Raw genomic sequence first — 20,092 nt, forward strand, 5'->3', positions numbered from 1 at the left:
GCCCTGTAGCTCTAGGCAGGATCCTTCCATTTGCTTGGTTCATTTCTCGGATTTTCGCTAGGCCTTGCTATTTCAGAGCTAGAGAACCTTTCTTTGTCTTAAAATTCTCAGGCCCTCTCCCTCAGTACACATGGTTCTGACTTAAAGTGGCTTGATTTTCAAATTTTCAACTTCAAGATGATGTGAAAGTGAGGCACATTCAGTAGAAGCCAGACTTTGAATTTTGAGTTTGGCTCTTCTCTCAGGTCAGCAGTATGTGGTATGATAGTCCCTTGTGATGCTGGGTAGCCGCAACTCCCAGGCAACCACTCCATCACGATGGTAACGGCTGGCACACTTCTAACCATTCTGGTTTTCACTTCCAGGACGGTATGTGGTAAATTACATGAGATATCAACACTTTATTACAAAATAAGACTTTGATTAAATTATTTTGCCCAACTGTGGGCTAATGTAAGTGTTCTGAGCACATTTAAAGCTAGTTGAAGCTAGGATTGGTAGCTTATGTATATTAAATGCATTTCAACCTAGGAGATTCCCGATTTAGGCTGGGCTCATTGGAACATCATCCCATCATAAGTTGTAGAAGATCTGTATGTATCCAGAAACGGGCACAGTCAAAAGTTGGAACAAAATCAATATTGTAATACTAGAAATCTCAACTCCCCACTAGAAATTGCCATGCCTGGAGCTATTTCTCTGGGGTTACAGGAGAGGAGAGGCCCCTCATCTACTAGTTTTCACAGAGTGGTGGGTGGCGGCACCACTTCTCAGCCCCACCTCCTACCCAAATCCCCTCTGAAAAGGTAGGGTTCAGATATCAGCATAACAACCTATGAGACATAGGGTGGGGTGGAGAAGGTTTGGGAGTCTTAGATCAAATGTCTTAAATAAGGCAGGACCAGGTGTCCCCAGTACAAAACAGCTAGGAAGGACCTACCATAGACTCCCATTGTGGATTAGACCAGCATGAAAGAAGACTGTCCATAGCATTTGGATTAGTCATGGCCGTGAAGAGGAGAAGACACACAGCACAGGCTGTGCCTGGCAGGGAGTCTGGAGTTTCTGGTTTCCCAGTTCTGGAAGGCGTGAGCCAGGGGAGGGGCCTCCTGGTAAGGGGAGGGCGGGAATCTGGGGCAGGGCCCCAGTCAGCTATGCAAGGCTGCGCAAGCAGAGGCAACACAGAACAGGAGGATCCCATCGCCCTCCTGGAGCTCGGGAGAGGAGATACTCCAGCTTTGATCGCCTACTTCCACACTCCTGCTCAGAGATCATAACTCCCATTTGCTATTCTGAAGCATCTGCTTATCCTGTACCCCAAGGATGGAACCACAACTAGGAGTGAAAATTGGCTGCTTCTTTGCCCTGCTGATTCTCACCCTGGTCTGTGGCCTTATTCCCATCTGCTTCAAGTGGTTCCAGATTGATGCCGCCACAGGTACAGCCCTGCCGCTGCCGGCCCCATAACCTCAGCCTGACTATGGCCCTTTCACCTATCCTGATGCCTTGCTCCGAGGCTCTCACCATCCCCAAGCCGGGTATGGTGGGTGCCACATGCTTGCTCTTTTGTCACCTTTTCTATCTCATTGCCAACTGGATTGTAACTCCTCGTTTTCTTAGGTCGTCACCGCCGGGTCCTCAGCCTCCTGGGCTGCACCTCTGCTGGTGTTTTCCTGGGAGCAGGGCTCATGCACATGACTGCTGAAGCCCTGGAGGGAATTGACTCAGAGATCCAGAAGTTTAAGATGCAGGTGAGCAGCAGAAATGGTAAGCAGCAGGGCTGTGAGGGCGGAAGATGACAGAGCTGAGGACAAGGGTGGAAGGAAAAGCAAGAGGACTCTTTCTGGCATGGTGAACACCAGTCACATTGGACTTTAGGGAAAGTGACGGAGCTGAAGGGACAGGACAGGAAGCTGAGCTGCTCCCCACCTGATTTCTGCTTTTCTCTCCCTAGAACAGGACAGAAAGGGAGGGAAATGCTTCTGATGATGCTGATTCAGCTCAGGTAAGTATCTCCCACCAGTCCCTCCCTAGTGGGGGAGGAGAACCTCCCGGACTCTTTTGAGGGGAGTATGTGAGGAAACCAGGGATCCCCTCTGCTCCTCAGCTCAGACAGCACAGAGGAAAGGAGGAGCCCACTCAATTCATTTGGGTTTGTGGAACCCCAGAAAAAGCTCTGCTTTACTATTTCATTCTTTCTCCATCCCTTTGACATGCCTCACATTCTTTTCCCATATTACTAACCCTATTACGCTGGTGTCCCTTAGTCCCTCAGGGATTCTTCTCGTTGCTGTCCATACCTGCTCTTGGCTTCATTCCCCTGCCCTTCTTTATGCCCAATATGCTGCATCAATCTGGAAGCATCTGAAGCAGATGGGAATAAGGCCACAGACCAGAGGGAGAGCCAATTCTTACTAACTAGGCATAGTCCCACACTTCCCATTCTCTTTAGTCTCCCACTCCCATGGCCACCCAGTGTCCTTGCTTCTCTTCCCTTCCTACCTCACAGACCCTCTTTCTGTTCCTAGACGGAGTATCCCTTCGGAGAGCTCATCATCTCCCTGGGCTTCTTCTTTGTCTTCTTTCTGGAGTCGCTGGCACTGCAATGCTGTCCTGGGGCTGCTGGAGGAACGACAGTGCAGGAGGAGTGGGGTGGGACTCATGTCCTTGAACTCCACAGCCACGGACCCCCACCCTCACCCTCAAAGGGCCCCCTTCGGGCCCTCGTCCTCTTGCTCTCGCTCTCCTTTCACTCAGTGTTTGAAGGGCTAGCCGTGGGGCTGCAGCCAACAGTAGCAACCACCATTCAGCTCTGTCTTGCTGTCCTGGCTCACAAAGTGCTCGTAGTGTTTGGGGTTGGACTGCGGCTGGTGCGGATAGGTACTAGGTCACGATGGGCCATGTTGTCCATACTGTCATTAGCTCTCATGTCCCCCATGGGCCTAGTCCTGGGGCTGGCTGTGACCCAAGGGGACTCTAAAGCAGGGCAGGGCTTAGCCCAGGCTGTGTTACAAGGTGTGGCAGCCGGCACCTTTCTGTATGTCACCTTCCTGGAAATTCTGCCCCGGGAGCTAGCTGGCCCTGAGGCCCCTCTGGCCAAATGGGGCTGCGTAGCCGCTGGTTTTGCCTTCATGGCCTTTATTGCCTTGTGGGCCTGAGAGATTCCAGATTTTTCTGATGGGCCTATCTAGGATGGCCTTCCTACCCTTGGGAGATACTTCCCCAGTGGGTTTGGCCCTCCACTGAGACTAAGTGGCATTCATTAGGCATCACCCTCATGAACTGGACCACAGCTTTCTCCTACATGAGAATCCATTTCTCCAGGACTGAGAAGAGGACGTTTAGGTTGAGTGCCTCTAAATTGGAGAATTGATATGAAGACCATCACTCTAGATTTAACTCTTGTCCCATTTTTGCTACTGTGTATAATAAAATGTTCCATTTTACCCTTCCCTTTCAGTCATGCTATACTTCATTTCTCCAGGTAGCCTAGGAGCTGCCTGGTACAGGAAGTGATGGAGTGGGGAATGGAAAGGCTGACTGTTGGATATTGTATTTTCTCCTGGAATCCAGGCCCCTAGCCATTCTGCCAGTTGCAGGCCATGCCTCCATACATGGGAGCATTGCTGAAATTCCAGCAACCTACTCCTGCCTTGCCCACAGGTGTTGAGAAACTGAGCTAGAGTTCCCAACATTTAGAGAGAAGAGATGTAAAAACAGAAACCACGGGATCTAGATTTTTTCCTACGCTAACCACACCCACTCCACTCCCAATACCTATTATTGGCCAACTACAGTGTGTCCAGCAGACTCTTGAGATCAAGCTAAATAGAGCCTCCTTCCCTCTGGTTCCTATTTTTCACACTGAGCCCTGCGTAGCCTCAAGGATGCTGTGGCTCTTCTTTAAGCCTCTGTCTCCATCCAGCTGCCTTGTGCTGAGGGATTAAGAAGCAGTGTGTTTGGAGAGGGAGAAAGGCGCCAGATAAATGCCTAGGGTGGTTACCAGGCTTTGCCACAACTTACTGGCTTTCCTGCTGCCTGCTCTACCTGCTGCTCTGCCTCCAGCCCCTCCCCACTAGGCCATCTTTCAGTGTGAGGAACCCCTACAATGTGTTGCTTCTCTTAAAAACTATGAAGGACAAACACAAAGCTGATTATCTGCTGTTGCCCAGTGCCCTGACCCATGAAATGGAGGAGTATCTCAGACTTCGTGGAGAAGGAGGGGAGAGAAGGTGCACCCCATGAGCTCAGTCACTCTCCCCACTTTGCCCCTTCTGATACTCTCAGTGGGGAAGCCCAAGTCACCTTCAGGTGGACAACGTCTCCTGAGTGTCCTTGTCACAGTTGCCTCCTGTCCATTGATTGCCCTCCCCACAAACCAAGATACGCATACCTTCTCACAAGCCCAGCCAACGCACACAGGCGTGAGTGAGAAGGAAAACTTGAGGCAAAACTAACTAAAAATATCTGATACAGGAAACAAGTTCCCCAAAGCACCATCCCATTCTGTTTTCTCTTCAGCATGAAGTAATGGATTTCATTCTCCAGACAGGGCCTCGCATGTAATAATCACAGCAGAGTCTCCACACAGAGCACCTGCTGTGTGCCAGGTGCTGTACTATCACCCTCACAGACAGTCTCGCCTTCGCGACCCCACCAGGTAGATCTTATCCCCATCCCGAGTGGAGGGAAGCACATGCAGAAAAGGTAAATAACTAGATCGCATAGCTGGCTGGGCTTCCAACCCGTGTTTCTCTGATTTTAAGAAAAGCTCAAATATCCCGATTCTCTCCTCCTTTACCTTACCTTTACCTCCTGATCTTATGTGTCAGGGGCTCAGAAGAAGCGGGAGCACGTTGGAGAACTGAGGCAAGTTGCATAAAGGGAGACTGTAGGGAGGTGTGGGCAGGGTTTGGACAGAGCCCAAACAGAACAAGTTTGGACAGATGGTGGCGCAATAGCCAAGGGCTGAGCAGCAACAACACTGTGTTTGAGGCTGAGCCTGCTGCCCAGGCTGAAGAGGAGGGAGCTGGGAGCAGAAACTAGAGGGAGCCGTCCAGTATGCCCTGCAGCCTTTAGTGGAGAGGTACACCCAGCCCACAGGGACTTGACCAGGAGGAAGCCAGAGGATGACGCTCCTCCTCCTCTCTGTCATCTGCTGCCAGCAACTCCTCTTGGTCATGCTAACTGAAGCCAAAGGACAAAAACATCTGATGGTCCATGGAAGATAGGTCACCCTCGTGAGGCACATCAAGAAATCTGGACGGGCAGATCCCGCATGCCATCCAATCCCTGCTGCCATCCACCGCAGTGGTCTCCCCAGGACTTTGGGAGGGTAAATTGGAAGGGATACAATTATACGGACATTAGCTATGTCAGGGACAGAGGATTTGTAGGACTACAGAAAGGAGACTTGAGGAGGACATCAGACTCTGGAGCTCTTCAGATGTTTCTGGGTCACCTATGCTATCAGCGTCAGAGGGAAATGAGCAGAGGGTGGGAGATTTCAAGCACAGGTGAGTCATGCACTTTTTGCCTCCTCCCATCCCGGGAGCCCTTACATTCACCTTCAGCCACCTCTGCCTTCAGCCATCAGTGCTTTCTCTCCTTCACGAGCACTTGCTTTCCTCTCCCAACAACTTACCAACCCCCCAGCAGGAACCATCTTCAGTTTGAACCATATCGTTGCAAGAGCGGGAATAAAGCTAGAGAATGGCTCCTTAGAACCTCAGGGTCAGGGCGCCTGGGTGGCTCAGTTGGTTAAGCGTCTGTCTTTGGCTCGGGTCATGATCTCAGGGTCCTGGGGTGGGGCTCCCTGCTGGGTGGGGAGTCTGCTTCTCCCTCTCCCCTTCTCCCGCTCAGGCTTTCCCTCTGTCTCTCTCTTTCAAATACATAAATAAATTTTTTTTAAAAATCAGGATCAAATTTAAAAAGGACCAATCAGAGCATTTTCCAAAGCTCTGAATCCCCAGCCAGGAGTCTGAGAGGGCTATAAGGGAGCAGATGAATGTGACTTCAAGTGAGTCTGCCGTGAGAAGGATGGAATGCAAATGGGCATGAGAACCATGGACTGGAGAGAGAGCTAAAGTAGTTGGGCCAAGACAACTGGAAACCAGAGTCACGAGCAAACCTTAACTCATTCAGCCTTAAGAAATAGGTTATAACTGAAAACATTTAGAATCATTAAAGTTGAAAAAAAAATGAAGAAAGATGCCAGTTAGGAAAAAGGGTAAGAGAAGAAGCTAGTTGGAATAGTCACAAGAGAATTTTCAAGTCTCCTGAACCCCTGGGTCCTTTCCCCATCCCTTATTCTGCACCCCCACACATGTATATTTTACATATTTAAATAGAAAAAAAAAAAAAAACGGAAGAATGAGACCTCCAACTGCTCTCTTACCTAGAGCCAGCTTTCCATTCTTGCACCAATAAATGATTCTCTAAAGTAACCCTTTAGAGCTCCCCCACCTTCCTTTGTATACAAGCTGAGGCTTGGGTTTTTGCAGTTAAGAAGAGTTGAGGCACAGCATCAAAGAGAATAGAGGTTAGTGAGTATCCTGGGGCAGGATGGGAGGTCAGCCAAAGACCAGCACCTATGAACAAGAGGCATCCAGGAACAAAACCACAGAACTCCAGGCTAACTTGTGAGACAGTTCACCCACTTCACCCCTCCCCGAAGGACAGTTTTCCAGTGTCTTGCCTTGCCTCCCTCATAAGAAACAGAGCTCTGGCTCCTGACTTTGGGTGATAGAGTACAAAGAACAGTTGCCAGAATTGGAGTGGGTTGGTATGCGTGAGTGGGAATGTGCCAACTGGCCAGACACCCTCATATTCCCTGCCCCGGACCTCAGGGAGGGGCCTGTGGCCACTAGCAAAGGTGAAACAAAAGGGGTGTAGACAGGGTTGACACCCTTAGGCCCCAGTCTTCAGGGATGCTTAAAGAGGCCAGTTGTTGATGATTTCCTTTTTATTTCAATTTCATTACTATCTTTAGATGTATTGAATGTCAAATACAGAATGCATTCTACTTTTACTATATAGTTATCCAATTTGGGGAAAATTGTAATGTGGGTGAGGAGAGAGGGTGCAAACAACCTAATTGCTCTGGGCACCATTTACCCTGACCACACTCCTGACCTCTATTCAGAACTGATTCTCACTTTCCTGTTAGTCCCCAAATCTCTCTAGAAAGGTGGTGTCTCCTACGGTAGCATTTCCCTTAAGTATGTAAAGGAGTGTCCTTAAAGGTTAATATCTATCCCTCCTGCTGCAGTTTCACTGTTTTGTATGTAACTTCAGAGAATGACTCTTTATTTTTTAAAAGATTTTATTTATTTATTTGATAGAGAGAGATCACAAGTAGGCAGAGAGGCAGGCAGAGAGATGGGGGAAGCAGGCTCCCCTCTGAGCAGAGAGCCTGATGCGGGACTCAATCCCAGGACCCTGAGATCATGACCTGAGCCAAAGGCAGAGGCTTGAACCACTGAGCCACCCAGGCACCCCAGAATCACTCTAAAATCTCCTCATGAGTCCAGAATTTTCACGCTGACCCCACGAGGGGCTCATCACCATATTCTTCTAGTTATATTCTCCTTCCCGAGAACTCTGTCTTAGCTATCTTTAACCCATTGAGCCACCCAGGCGCCCTGCCTTAGCTATCTTGAGCTTCTGTCCCTGAAGTCAGGAAAATACGGCCCTTGAGAATGACAGTAGGAGAGAAACAGGAGTCCTAAGCCTGAAGCAGAGACAATAAGTAGGGAGTTTGTGGTTCCGCTTCTATGAAATCTGCTCACCTCTCTCCTGAGCTCTGATCTTAAGAACAGGCAGGAGCCACAGACCACTCCCTCCCTATGTAGTTACTACATAGAATCACAAAGAACACTGAGAGATACCTGAAGCAGGACCTGGAGAAAGTTAGGAAGAAACATGCCATCCACAGGAGGGCGCTGCACCCCCACAGGCTAGAGGGGACTGTCTGCGATCAACATGGTAAAGAGGTCAATCAAGGACAGCAAACCCCCTCTGCCTTGCTCCCAGCAGAGAGCATCTCTCCCTCTTCCTAACTCTTGGGTTTCTCATGCTGACACAACTATAGGAGAGAGACACACAGTCACCAAGCACTTCATACACCAGCTTCCAGCTCCCAGATACACACACACTTCAATTTCCTCCCAATTCTGAAGATTACCCTGCTAACAGTGTTTTCTGGCAAACGTGCTGAGTAGACCTGCCTTCCCTTCCACAATGTACAACAACACCTTTGTTTGGTTTGTTGGTTTGTTTGTTTTAACTAGGCTTCACACCCAACATGGGGCTCAAACTTGGAACCCTGAGATCAACAGTGGAAAGCTCTATGGACTAAACCAGCGAAGTGCCCCTCACAACAGCATCTCTTGCTGGTCAAGGCTGTTGTTCATTGGAGTTCTCTGCCTTTTCCTCATGTTTTGTTTAACTAGGAGCTAACTGGCCCAGTGATTCCAATTATGCTCTTTCTTTTCTTTAGGGTGGCATTTAAGCACTCTTCGCTGCCTGCCCTGCATGCGTTCACCCAACACCCTTGCCATCAATAACCAGCTCCAGAGCTCTGCGAGTCACTTAATACCCCTGCCCCCTTCTGATCCTGGCCTACTGCATTTAAAATAGACTCAGGCCTATGAGAGAATGATGAAATGCTCAAGAGTCAATAACATATTCCATGCCTCACTTCCATGTCGGTGTGTCAGCACCAGACATCAAGCCACGTTATAATCCTCAGCTCAGTTTCATTGAGGAAAGCATGTCATTGTCTGTGGAGGTTCCATAAAGTAACCCAGCAAGTGACCTTGTAATATTCCATCCATGGTACTCTTACTAATAACAATATAAAGTGCCTTCTCGTGTTTTACTTCTTGTGTCCCCAAGAGCCCAAGAATCAGCCTGCAACAGTCACAGTATCCAAAGTCCTCTCGATGAGTATTGTGCAGACTTGTTAAAACACTTCTCAGAGAACCACAAACATAATCAACACCCCATGTCCTTGGATTCATGAAGGAGGAGAACTCCTTAGAGAAAATCCTTCTTTGTCCTATTACTCTCCTGAAGGAGTATTCAGACTGGGACCAACTATGAGCAAACCAACCTCTCTAGTAACTGGGTGAGGCCTGGCCTACTCATTGCACTGAACCATCTAAAATGGAATCTAGGTGCCCCCTAGGGAGGATCCTGCAGGAAGGTGATCACAAGATGTCCTTGGACACTTCAGTCAGCATTCCATACTTCCTTCTTAAGATCATGATGTCAGTGACATCTCTGACATCCTATGGCATTTCTCAAGGATCTATAACCAATAAGGAAGTCTCGTAAGACCTAAGAAGCTCCTGTCTTCCCAAAACTTGGAAATACTATCAATGTCAAGGGCAATACCATCCTATTGAACTAGGGGCCCTTGACTCTGTAGTCACATAGGGACAGGGAGCCAGGCCCTATCTGAGAAGAGAATGTGAGTTGGGCGGTAGGTTGGAGAGAAGGGGCATGATGCAGGCATACTCAGACAAAGAATGGCACTCAGTTCCTCTACAGTTTATTGTTACAGCAGAAGTCGTGGGACACAGGAGGGCACCCTTCCACACATAACACAGTGTGAGCCGATCCCCAAGATAGCCCTTCCCACCCCTATGCCAAGCCCCAAGCAGCCCTGCCCCAGCTTAGCTCCCTCCCCCTCCCACTCTAGACACACACTGTCTAGACAGCTACCAAAGTTAGTGCAGCCAATGGCCCCAGGCCCCTTCCTATTGCCCCAGCTCCAATCCTTCCCTCATACTTGTTCATTGCCCACCACTTCCCATTCCAACTTCCATTTCACACACCAGATGTTTCTATCTCATCCTGAGGACCACTAACCCACCAGTAAGCCTCCTCTGACACACATTCATTTAGGCCCATACTCTTCAGAGATCTGAAGTGTTAATGAAAAGCCGTATCAGCTTTGGTGAATGGAGTCCCTGCCTCAAGTCCCCTACTCTTGCAATGGGATAAGTAGGGAGAGTCTGATGGAGGCACCATGGGGCAACTACAACCACCTCTTATCCCTTATCTATGGACACCTAGATTAGGGAGAGGGAACACATGCCCTCTCCACCTTAACATCAAAATGAGGGAAAGGGATAATTTCGGGGTCTGGGTCCCTAAGAGATATTAGGACATCTCTCCCAGGATCTGAGGGGAATCACAGGTTAGAGGTCAAGGTTAGGGTAGCAATCAAAGATCAAGATCATCTTTCCACATGATCTGCCCATCTTTCCTTACTCTGGCCCAGTGCCCTATGCACCTCCCAGGTTAGTGCTGGGGGAGGTGAGGTCTGGGTCGTACACCAGGGCAACAAAGGTCATTCAACAGGAGACCTCCATGGTATGCCCCGGGGGCCCTGAAGGGAGAGTCCCAGACTCGCTGCTCTGGGAGAGGGTGCGAGAACGGGACCGGTTGCCATCAATGGACGCCGCACTGGTCAGGGAGGCTGTGCGTGATCGTGACAGGCGAGTCATGCAGGATGAGGCCACTGTGGAGACAGAAGCATAAGTGGCAGGCAGAAAGGAGGTGGGAAAGAGAGGCTGGCAACTCCGAGAGGGGTACTTGGGTGGGGATGAGAGTGACAAATGGGGATGCGGGTGGGGGAGGAAGGGGTCCATGATTTGGCAGACGGTGGTAAGGTTCAGAACTAGCCTGAAATGGTTCCTCCCACTCAGTGCCCATCCCTCTTCCTGTGGAGCAATCTCTTGCTCTCACGATAGCCTCTGACCCCCATACTCACTGTAGCCCATGCCTTGCAGGAAGTACTTAAAGGCCTCGGTCAGCTTGCCTGGCTGTGGAAATAAGATGAGCAGAGGGGGACAGACAGTGAGATGAGGTTCGAAGCCAAGATGGAGCCCAAGACCATGGCGGGTTGGGGGTGGGGTGAGTGGCAAAGAGTATAGTTCAGTGCCGCTAACATCCCGTCTCATAGAGGTCAGTGGTACTCACCTGGGTCAGCTGGGGCTGACCTCCAGAGTCGGCCATCTGGTCAGGAGATGGAGACAGCCATACAGAAGAAGTGATACACACATAAATACAAGCAGCCATGCCAAGAGGTAGGAAAGGATCTCTCTTCCCTAGCTTCCCCACTCCAGGCCCCGAGGGTTTGTGGTCTTTATCCACCCTGCCTGCTCCTGTGCGGAACCTTGAAGGCCTAGAAGCTGAACCTAGAAAGGATCTATGTTTCCAGACAGGGGGTCAGAAGTCAGGCGGGGCCAGGAGTCAGGTAGCACCTGGAGTAGGGTCACTGACCTTGAGAAAAGAGGTCTGGGTGGGGTCCAGCTTTGAGTTACACTCCACCTAGTGTAAGCAGGAAGCTGAATGAATAGCATTATTCGCCCTGCGGCCTCTCCCATCCAAGGGACCCAGGGACCCAGATCACAGTTCCTTCCCCATCAGCCCCATACCCATTTCGTTCTTGGGCCCCACAGTCGCTCTCCCAGTTCCAAACAGAGCCTCTTGGCAAGATACCCCTCTGACCACCGGCCAAGGACTCCAACCCTCCCTTGCCCACCCCAAAATTCTCTACTGACCACTGCATCTTCATGGGGTGCTTGATCTCCTACCACCAGCATCACAGGGCACCTAGAGGCATAGTGTCGGGGAGAAAGTAAGCCTCCACGATTCCCTCCCCTGCCTCCCACAAGAGCAGCTGGAAATTGTTCGGCTCCAAAGAGGAAACAGTCTTCTGAACCCCACTAACCCTTCCAAGACAACCCAAAAGGGTAAGACTAGAAGGTGGAATTTGCTTCCTAGGATAGGGTGGGAGGTGACGAGAAAATTCCCTGTTAAAACACTCTCCTTCTTCTAAAGAATGTAAGCATCTAGGGAATATCCAGGGAGAGAGACAAAGCTTTACTCTTAAAGTCTTACTTGAAGGTGACAGCACCTCCACGCTCAAGGTTCAGGTCTCGGCGACTAGAAAGGGGTTCAAAGAAGAGCAGAAATTTTAGGCAGTTCCTTCACTGAGGAAGCTGTCTTCCTTCCAAAAATTATAGTCAACTATTAATAACTGAAAGTGGGAACCAAAGGGGAAAGTGGCCGCAGGCCTCAAATCCCGGCGGCCACTTGGAACCCAAGTCCCTGGCTAGAGGGCAGTGAAGGCAGAGGAATCATCTCTCTTCTGGGAACCCAAAAACCCAAGGGAAGTAAACAAGAAAAAGGGGGACAGCTCCTTACAATTCATCCCATGGGGTCTGGCCCACAGCTGCCCCAGTTGTGCACCAGACCCTGCCCTCCCTGTGATTGCTCCTCTCTGTGATTCCCCAATCTCCCTGTCCTCCTCCCACCTGTGACCCACGGCTGCTGCTTCCACCTTGCTCCCCCGTGCACACACACACACACCACACACTCACTTGTTGTAGCTGTTCCAGTAAAGTTCAATGTTCTCCAGGTTGGGTGCATGTGTAATGATATTTCTGTACTTTTGTACTAACTCAGAATTTCCAGAGAGCTCCTCCTGAAGGAAAGAAAAGGGAGAAAGAGGGTTGAGAAGAGATGTCACCAGTTACGGGACGAGAAGAAGCAAGCCTTCTTTCTTCTCCAGATCCTATCCCATCTAAAGAAGTTGCTCCAAGCATTCAAGCCCCTGTCAGTCCCCTCCACTTCTTCCACCTTCCACAACCACTTACCTGGCTGAAAAGATGTCCAAGGATCATCTCCGGAATGGAAGAGGTAAGACCTGTTAGCTATGAGGAAAGGGCAGGTGAGCAAGCTCAGAATACTAGGAGGAGAAGGGACCCAGGCTAAAAAGTCACACGTCTTTCCTGCTCCGCTCCCCTTCCCAAGAGGGCCCTCCCACCCTGGACCTCAACACACAGGCCCCTCCAAACCTTGTGGGCTGCCCAGTCCATCCAACCCTTGGCATTGGGATCAATGTTGATGAGGACAAGACCCTCGACCGTATCTGGGTGGGTAAGCTGAGAAGTAGCAGAAAGAAGGGAAATCAGAGACTGGGCAGGGCCTTATTCCCTTCCCACTGAGCTCCAGCCAGTTTTAGGCTCCCATGGGCCCTGTTCCCCACCCTTATACCCAAGTCCTCCCCGCAAACACACACTAGCAAACAAGATTCTACTCAGTCTTCCATGGGCCTTACACCTGCCTTTCCCTTGTCTGGTTTGGTTTGGTTTGGTTTTAATTTCTTACAGCGTATCGTGACAGGATATAGGCTCCAGCTCCAACACCAACTCCAATTATTGTGGAGAAACTGTGAAAGAGAAACGTATCTCTCACCAGCCCTGGTGTCCTAAAGTTTGGCCCTTCAAACTCGTCACCTCCCTCCCAAGGCCACATGCGCAAAGGACAGAACGCAACCTTCCCTGGAGGGGTGTGAAAAAAGGAAGGTGCCAAGGAGCTAACCACTGACACTGGTAGCCAGCGAAGGTCCCTGAAATCTACTTCAGCTGTCTCTTGGAAAGCTAGTATCTTGAAGAGTAACACCCATCCACCAGCCAACCAGACACTTCTCCTACAGAGCTCTGTGTCCATTTTTAATTCTCAGGAGCTAGTTCAACTTGTTCTGGTTTAGTTCCTGGTTCCTCGTGAGGGACCAGGAAAAGGGAACTTGAAGCAAGATGGGGGGGAAAAAGACATAACTTTGGTGAACAATAGGGAGAATGGGGGAAAGAAAGCAAAAGGTGAACCCGAGCTGCCCAGAGCTCGGGTGCCCAGGAAAAGCTGAGCCAGGGGCCAGAGCCCGGGGAGTCGCCAGCACGCCGCGTGCGTACCACCACGGCTCTCCAGAGGCTCACCAGGCTCTCCCTTCCTTCTCCCACTCTCCCTCACACCCAGGGCTTCCAGGCACCAGGTGTGTGTCTGGAGGAGGGGAAGTGGGAGGAAAAGAGACAAGTCTATCTGGCTTCTTGGGCTTCTGTCACCCCTCCTCTTCCTCTCTACCTTCCAGATCTGAGAAGCCCCTCCTCAGCCTGAGGCAGAGCCACGCAGAGCCGCTTCCTCTTCCTGCTTCTCTCCGTCAGGACCACATTGCTGACTCAAGTCCATTTCCAAACCTATCCCTCCTCTTCTCAACAGTCAGGTGGAGGCACAGAGGAGGAAGGATCTATCTAGGCCAGAGACTACAACCTGCCCAGGAACCCTGGTGGACATAGGACTTCTAAGGGCCCCCTTGTGCTGGGCAGAAAACTCTGGTTTTGAGGGGTTCCCAGGCCTCTCACTTTAAGTACTGCAGGATACAAGGGATCATGTCTGCAAGCTGGTCCAGAGATGGGTACTGATATCTGGGGAAGAAAAGAACGTTAAGGAAAACTACCAAGCTGCCCCCAGTGCCTACATCTCAGGGTGCCCCACTCACCCTTTCCCGGAGTCTCCACTGTCCCCCCATTCCTCCTCCCCTGGTCCACTCTTCCTCACCCCTGCCCTGTGCCTCCAAGCATCGTGAGGAGGGAGGGAGCTAAGTCTCACCCCAAAGGGAACACAGGAGCCCCCTCTTCCATTCCAGGGGCATCCACGTGAACCCGCACGAAGTTCTGAATGATTTCCTGCATATCCCCGAATTGAAACAGCGGCTGGAAGCAAGATTTATCTAAACAGAATCCCCACCACCCCGACAGTAGAATCAGCCAGGGAAAAGCATCCCCAAGTCAGAACCCACCCTTTTTTATGCCATAGTCAGGCCAGGACAGAACTCGCCCCTTGATATACCACATGGCTCCCTTCCTGCCAATGCTGACCTTCCCCTCCCTTGGGGTTTTACCCTTCCCACCAGCCTCGTCCCAGAAAGGAGCGGGAGGGGAAGCTCAGGTCCTTACAGTTGAGTCCCACATCATGGTAGGTGAGTATCGCTGGGCGTTTGGGTTTGGGGGTCCCATAGACAGTAAAAGTGACAGAGCCATAAGGGGTCTCCACGGAGTGAGTCTGCAGAAAAACAGGTCACCATCAGGGAGAAGTTAGGCTGAGAGGAAAAAGAGGCAGGAGAAGGGTGCCCACAAAAGTCCCATAAAAGTCGGGGAGTTGGGATGGGGAGGGGCAAAGAGAGAAGACAGAAACAAAGAATTAGAAATAGGGTCAGCAAGAATTTGGTGCAGGCAAATAAAACAGCAGAAAATGATTCTGAGGATGGAAAAGAATCATAAAGGATGGGAGAGCACCAAGGAATTCTGAGAAGGAGAGGTGGGGAGGGGCAAGGATTGAAAGGGAAGGAAAGGGAGCAGAGAGAGGAGAAAGAGCCTGGTAGCAGCCCTCTCCTTGCTGGGAAAAAGGAGAACCCCTCCTACCACCCTGGGACTGCCCCAAGCTGTTACCTGTCCCTGGTCCAGGAGGATTCGGGCAGCTAACTCAGCCTCCTGGAGAGACACACATACATACACACACACACACACACACACACACACACAAACAGACACAGAGACACACAGCCATGTAGCCATGTAGAGTCACAGATGGAGAGACAAACACAGAAGAAAGGTTCGCAAAGAGACCAACAGAGACAAAAGACAAAAGAGATGACAAAAAGAGACATGGAGAGGATGAAGGTTAGTGTAGTGACAGGACAAAGGCCTGGACTCCCCTTGTGGTCTGTGGGGGAGAGACATGGCTACAGGTGGAGAAAACAGGGCTGTGGGTTAGAATGAGATTATGGGTTTGGGAAGGCAGGAGGTGATGGGGATGCCTGCAGGTCTGGAATTTGGGCCTTCAAGTCAGGGGTCTCTAATAACCTTGGCCATCTCAGGCGTCTGCCCCGGCAACAGCGGCTTCTCCTCAGTGATCTGCACCTCCTGCAGCTCCGCCATGGTGGCCTGGCAGGACGAGGAAACACCACGACTGAGGAGGTGGCCTCCACACCCGTCCATCTCAAGCACCTGGCTTCCTCTCTCCACCCAGGGCAATGCGGGGTACAGAAGGCCCCAGAGCTGACCACCTCAGGACACACACACAGCCTTTCCTGCCCCCCAAACTCCACATCCAGGCAGCTGGGAAGGAGGGCTGGTGGCAGAGGTCTCAGGATACCACTTCTCTTCCAACTGGCCATCCACAGCTGGCCCTCAACACCTACACCCCAGAAACCCCCTCCCCTGGCCTGGATGGAAATACTAGGGTGGGGCAGGAGTCCAACTCTGGATTTCCAGGCTGTATTCAGGGGCCACCCCACACTCCCAGAGTTAGGGAGGGATGAAACTGGTGGCTCAGTGACTGGGTACTCCAAAGATACCGACGGACAGAACAGTGAAAGTTCATAATTAACTGTGACCTTCAACTAAGCCTCAAGGTCAGCAGCTCAGAGGGAAAGGGGCTAAAAATGACCCAAGTATCATGACCAAGAAGGGGAGAGGGAAACAAAAAGAACAAGGGGCACCATGTCCAACTGACCCAATGCTTCCTTCCCTTCCTCCTAAGACTGTCTTAGCATACATTCAACATTAGTGGGGTGGTGAGGAGCAGAACACCTGTGCAGATGACAGTTAGGAGCCTGCAGCCTGGGGGTGGGGTCACTTACTGGGCTCCTATTGGCTCGATGCAGTGGGGTTAGGGGTCAGGGTTCTCCTCCTGGCTCCAGGGTCTGAGAAAACAAGGCAATGAGGTGAATGACATGGGAGACAGACGCTGGGTCTTTTAGAGACAGAAAGCCTCGGCCAAGATCTAGACTACGTGGGTCACTAACCCTCCCTAATCTGTACGCCTGAGTCCAATGAACACATCTTCTCTAGGCTTCAGCTAGAATCAATACTGGCTGGAGGGGCCTGCGGGGCAACATGGAGAGCAGGTATCATCAGTCCAGGCTGGGGGAGGAGAGAAGGAAGTGCTGATGTGGAGGAAAGAGCGTGGCTTGTGTCGGAACCTCTGGATTCTAGTCCGGGCTTTGCTGCTAAGGGTGTGACCTTGGCCCAATCAGTTACTTCCCTTGGCTTCAATTTCCTATTTGCAAACTAGAAGTGGGGACTGACTAGGGGATCCTCAAGATTTTTGACAGCTCTCGAGTGAGATGAGGATAGCTGAGCACGACTGTTTCCCAGTTAAACATTTTAAAACAGCATTTAAAAAGCCCCGTTCCTTCGCGTCTCTCCTCCTCCCGGTCTCGGTGTGGGTCCCGCGAGCGGAGAAGGGGAGGGAGGGCGGCTCCACAATCTCCTCCCAGCCTCCCCGACGACCCGCAAGGGCCGAGCGCCAGCTGGGAAGGGATGAGTAGGACGGGCGAGATCGACCGGGCCCAGCACCGGGGACCTCTCCCTACAAGTCCCAACGCTGTCCGTCCGCGTGGGGACCAACACCCCCGCGCGGCCGGCGAGGAGCACCCTGGACCCTGGACACAACCTCGCGCACGCCCCAAACACGCCCTGCCGCTCGCGGAGCCTCCGCCTTTGTGCGCCGCAGCCCAGCGCCCCCTCCTTGTGGGCCTGTGCCCGCCAGCGGTCAGCTCGGAGGGATTGGGATCCAACCGCCCACCGGCCCGGCTGGCGCCATCCAGGCCCAGCGGCCCCTCGCCCGCCCCTCCCCCTACCTGCTGCCGCCGCGGCCGCTTCCACCTTCACTTGCCTTTGACTCTCCTGCCCGCCCGGCTTGGACTCCCCACAGACCCGCCCCCGGCCCGCCCCAGCCCGCCCACGGGCCGACAGCTCCCTGCAGATCCGCCCCAGACCCCCAGTAAACACGCCCCCCCTTTTACCCCGCCCCAGGCTGTCTGCCACTCAGGGAGGGGCTGCGCTGGGGGCCCGAGGGGTAATCCAAGGAAGGAAACTGCTCTGGGTGCCTCCACGCTCAGCTCGCGCTCCCCACCACATCCCCCCGCAACCGGGCGGTAGTGGGGTGTGCGGGGATCCCTGAGTCCTGCAGGGGATCCCCATGCCGGCCCTCAACACCGCCCCCACCCGTGACCTGGATCTGCCTATCGCACTGTGGTTCTTTCCTTCGCCCCCAGACTCAGTAGTGGGGACGGGTAGTAGGGAGGCAAACCCAGGGTGCTGGCACCCCATGATTCCGACTCGGCTTGCGGGTAAACACAAGCTAGGTTAAGGAAGGAGGAGGTGGGCGGGGATAGCCGCTGAGGAGGCGAGGGTCTCGCCGCCTGGGAGGGGCAGGTGTGCCAGCACCAAAAGAGCGGGGCAGGGGTGGAGGGCCGTCGGGGGTGCAGGAGTTTCAACTTCGGGGTGCCCAGGGTGTTGGTACCTCCTCTCTCTGCTGCGTCCAGACGCCTGCTCTCCGCTGCTCCCTGAGAAGTTGGAAAACAAGGCGGGGAGGGGGGGCGGGGAATGCGGGGGGCCGCTATAAATAGAGGGAGAGCGCAGGAGGGGGGGAGAGGATGGCCAACGGGGACTCCCGGGTCAAGGCCCCAAGGGGGGGCGGAGGAGGGGCCAGGGACCCCCAGGGGCTCTGACTCTAGGGTAAACAGGCGCAGGGGGCGGAGTTAACTCTGCGGGGGTGGAGTGGGGGCTTGGGGAGGACGCTGTGTCCCGGGCTGGAACCCAAGAGACCCTGTGGCTTCGGCGCTAACCCCTCCTAGTCCGGCCCAGAGAAGGAGGGTGAGACCAGCTCGGCCCGGCTGAATCTCAGGGCCCAGGCAGTGGTTTCTCGGGGACTGCTGCGTGTCCCTCCAGGGCCTGGGGTGGGTTTGCCGTCCTAGCCTCCTCACTCACCCTGTCCTCCCCCAACAGTAGATACACCCTCCCTGTGGCCCTAGAGGAAGGCCACTTGGAATGGAATAGTTGGGGACGGGGGGTGGGGGGGGGGGATTGCGTGGGGTTCCGAAGTTGTCTTAAGCACGAGGAAACCAGATTGAATTTCTCCCCACCTGCACCCTTCCAGCGCCCCCTCCCTGCCAGGGTCCCCACTCCATCTTCCTTCGGCCTGGTTACCATTTCGGGGGCTGGGCGGCTGGCCAGTTGGGAACAATGGCGAATGGAATTGGAGCTGCCAACCGCAACACCAGCACAGACTGCCCCCTCAAGACCCCCAAATTGCCCTCCCCCTCCTGCCTGGGAACCACCCCACCACCACCACCACCCTCCCCACCCACACCCCCCTCCCCTCCAAGGAACATCAATGCCCCTTTCATCCCCACTTGGCAGGGTCTATTAGAAAGAAGGAGGGGCCAGGAGGGAGGAGGTGACCCAAAGTAGGAGAACTGGTCAGGATCAAACCGGGCTTTCAACAACCTCACATCTAAAGGACCCCCATACCTTCTCCCAGTTTGGAGCACAGAAGTTTTCCTCTGTTCCCTTCCCCCACTCTCTTCATAACTGTTTCCCTCAGAAACTGGCCTAGAAGCTGGGCACCCTGGCAGCTTGCCTAGTCCCCGCTCCCCTCTGGACGCCAGATTAACACTCTCCTGGACAAGGAAAAGCTTGCTGGCATTGGGATCGTAGATAAAGCTGTGTAGGACAGGAGAGAGATCTCAACAGCCCTCCTGGAGCTGGCGAAGAAAGAATGCCCAGAGCAAGATCCTCTGCCTTCCCTGCCACAATCTCAGATGTGTCTAAAGTAGTCTTACTTGGAGTGGGGGAGGGAAGGACCTGGAGGTTCCAGCATCTAAATTCGTCTCTGGGTCAGGATGACTCAGGGGGAACCTGATAAGGGGCCTACGCAGGGGCGTGTGGCGGGTAGGAGGTGGGAAATTTCCACTGGGATCTGTTTGCTTCAGCCGCCTAGGGGTCTCAGACTCCCAGAGGCAAAAATGAGGCAGAAGCCCTAAGGTAGGGTTCTTCTCCACCAGGGCAGGTCCCAGGACAGCTCAGCTCTAAGTGGCCCAACCAGGGTAATCTCTCTCTCACTTCCTGCCCTTGGGCCAGAAGCAGCTTCAAACTATACCTTCAGTGAAGCAACAGTTTTAAGTATCTACTGTGCGCAAGCCAGTGTATGCGTGTAATTCTGAGAATTGTGACAAGTAGTCATACATGACCTCTCTAGAAGTTTATGGTGGAGTAGGTGGGAGAAGTAATAAATATGGGAAATGTTAAGAAAAATGATGCTTTGGGACGCCTGGGTGGCTCAGTTGGTTGGGCGGCTGCCTTCGGCTCCGGTCATGGTCCCAGCGTCCTGGGATCGAGTCCTGCATCGGGCTCCTTGCTTGGCAGGGAGCCTGCTTCTCCCTCTGCCTCTG

General features: G+C 52.6%; 2 protein-coding genes across 11 annotated transcripts; one reads left to right on the plus strand and one right to left on the minus strand.

The window, feature by feature from the left end:
• Nucleotides 1–1,146: 1,146 nt before the first annotated feature.
• On the plus strand, nucleotides 1,147–8,881 carry SLC39A2 (solute carrier family 39 member 2). 4 transcript variants are annotated; one of them, XM_082736881.1, is made up of 4 exons: nucleotides 1,147–1,438; nucleotides 1,621–1,751; nucleotides 1,955–2,005; nucleotides 2,529–3,451. In XM_082736881.1, the coding sequence occupies exons 1-4, from the start codon at nucleotides 1,324–1,326 to the stop codon at nucleotides 3,156–3,158; spliced, it is 927 nt and encodes a 308-aa protein (XP_082593007.1). In that variant the 5' UTR covers nucleotides 1,147–1,323; the 3' UTR covers nucleotides 3,159–3,451. The 4 variants fall into 4 exon arrangements, with proteins under 4 accessions (XP_082593007.1, XP_082593008.1, XP_082593010.1 ...); XM_082736882.1 differs by lacking the exon at nucleotides 2,529–3,451 and adding an exon at nucleotides 8,501–8,881 and having other exon boundaries at nucleotides 1,184–1,438; XM_082736884.1 differs by lacking the exon at nucleotides 2,529–3,451 and adding an exon at nucleotides 8,501–8,588 and having other exon boundaries at nucleotides 1,227–1,438; nucleotides 1,960–2,005.
• A 659-nt stretch (nucleotides 8,882–9,540) lies between these two features.
• On the minus strand, nucleotides 9,541–18,257 carry NDRG2 (NDRG family member 2; the record flags this gene model as incomplete). 7 transcript variants are annotated; one of them, XM_082737747.1, is made up of 17 exons in its annotated part: nucleotides 9,541–10,531; nucleotides 10,784–10,835; nucleotides 10,993–11,028; nucleotides 11,296–11,343; nucleotides 11,577–11,628; nucleotides 11,917–11,961; nucleotides 12,399–12,502; nucleotides 12,675–12,731; nucleotides 12,876–12,962; nucleotides 13,189–13,249; nucleotides 14,217–14,279; nucleotides 14,464–14,584; nucleotides 14,811–14,916; nucleotides 15,303–15,344; nucleotides 15,717–15,797; nucleotides 16,496–16,558; nucleotides 18,163–18,257. In XM_082737747.1, 15 exons carry the CDS (start codon nucleotides 15,789–15,791, stop codon nucleotides 10,365–10,367), a joined length of 1,116 nt encoding a protein of 371 aa, XP_082593873.1. In that variant the 3' UTR covers nucleotides 9,541–10,364. The 7 variants fall into 7 exon arrangements, with proteins under 7 accessions (XP_082593873.1, XP_082593874.1, XP_082593875.1 ...); XM_082737748.1 differs by lacking the exon at nucleotides 18,163–18,257 and adding an exon at nucleotides 17,498–17,587; XM_082737749.1 differs by lacking the exon at nucleotides 18,163–18,257 and adding an exon at nucleotides 16,661–16,735.
• Between the last annotated feature and the right edge of the window lie 1,835 nt (nucleotides 18,258–20,092).

This window comes from Mustela nivalis (assembly GCF_964662115.1).
Source record: "Mustela nivalis genome assembly, chromosome: 6".
NCBI classification, from domain to species: domain Eukaryota; kingdom Metazoa; phylum Chordata; class Mammalia; order Carnivora; family Mustelidae; genus Mustela; species Mustela nivalis.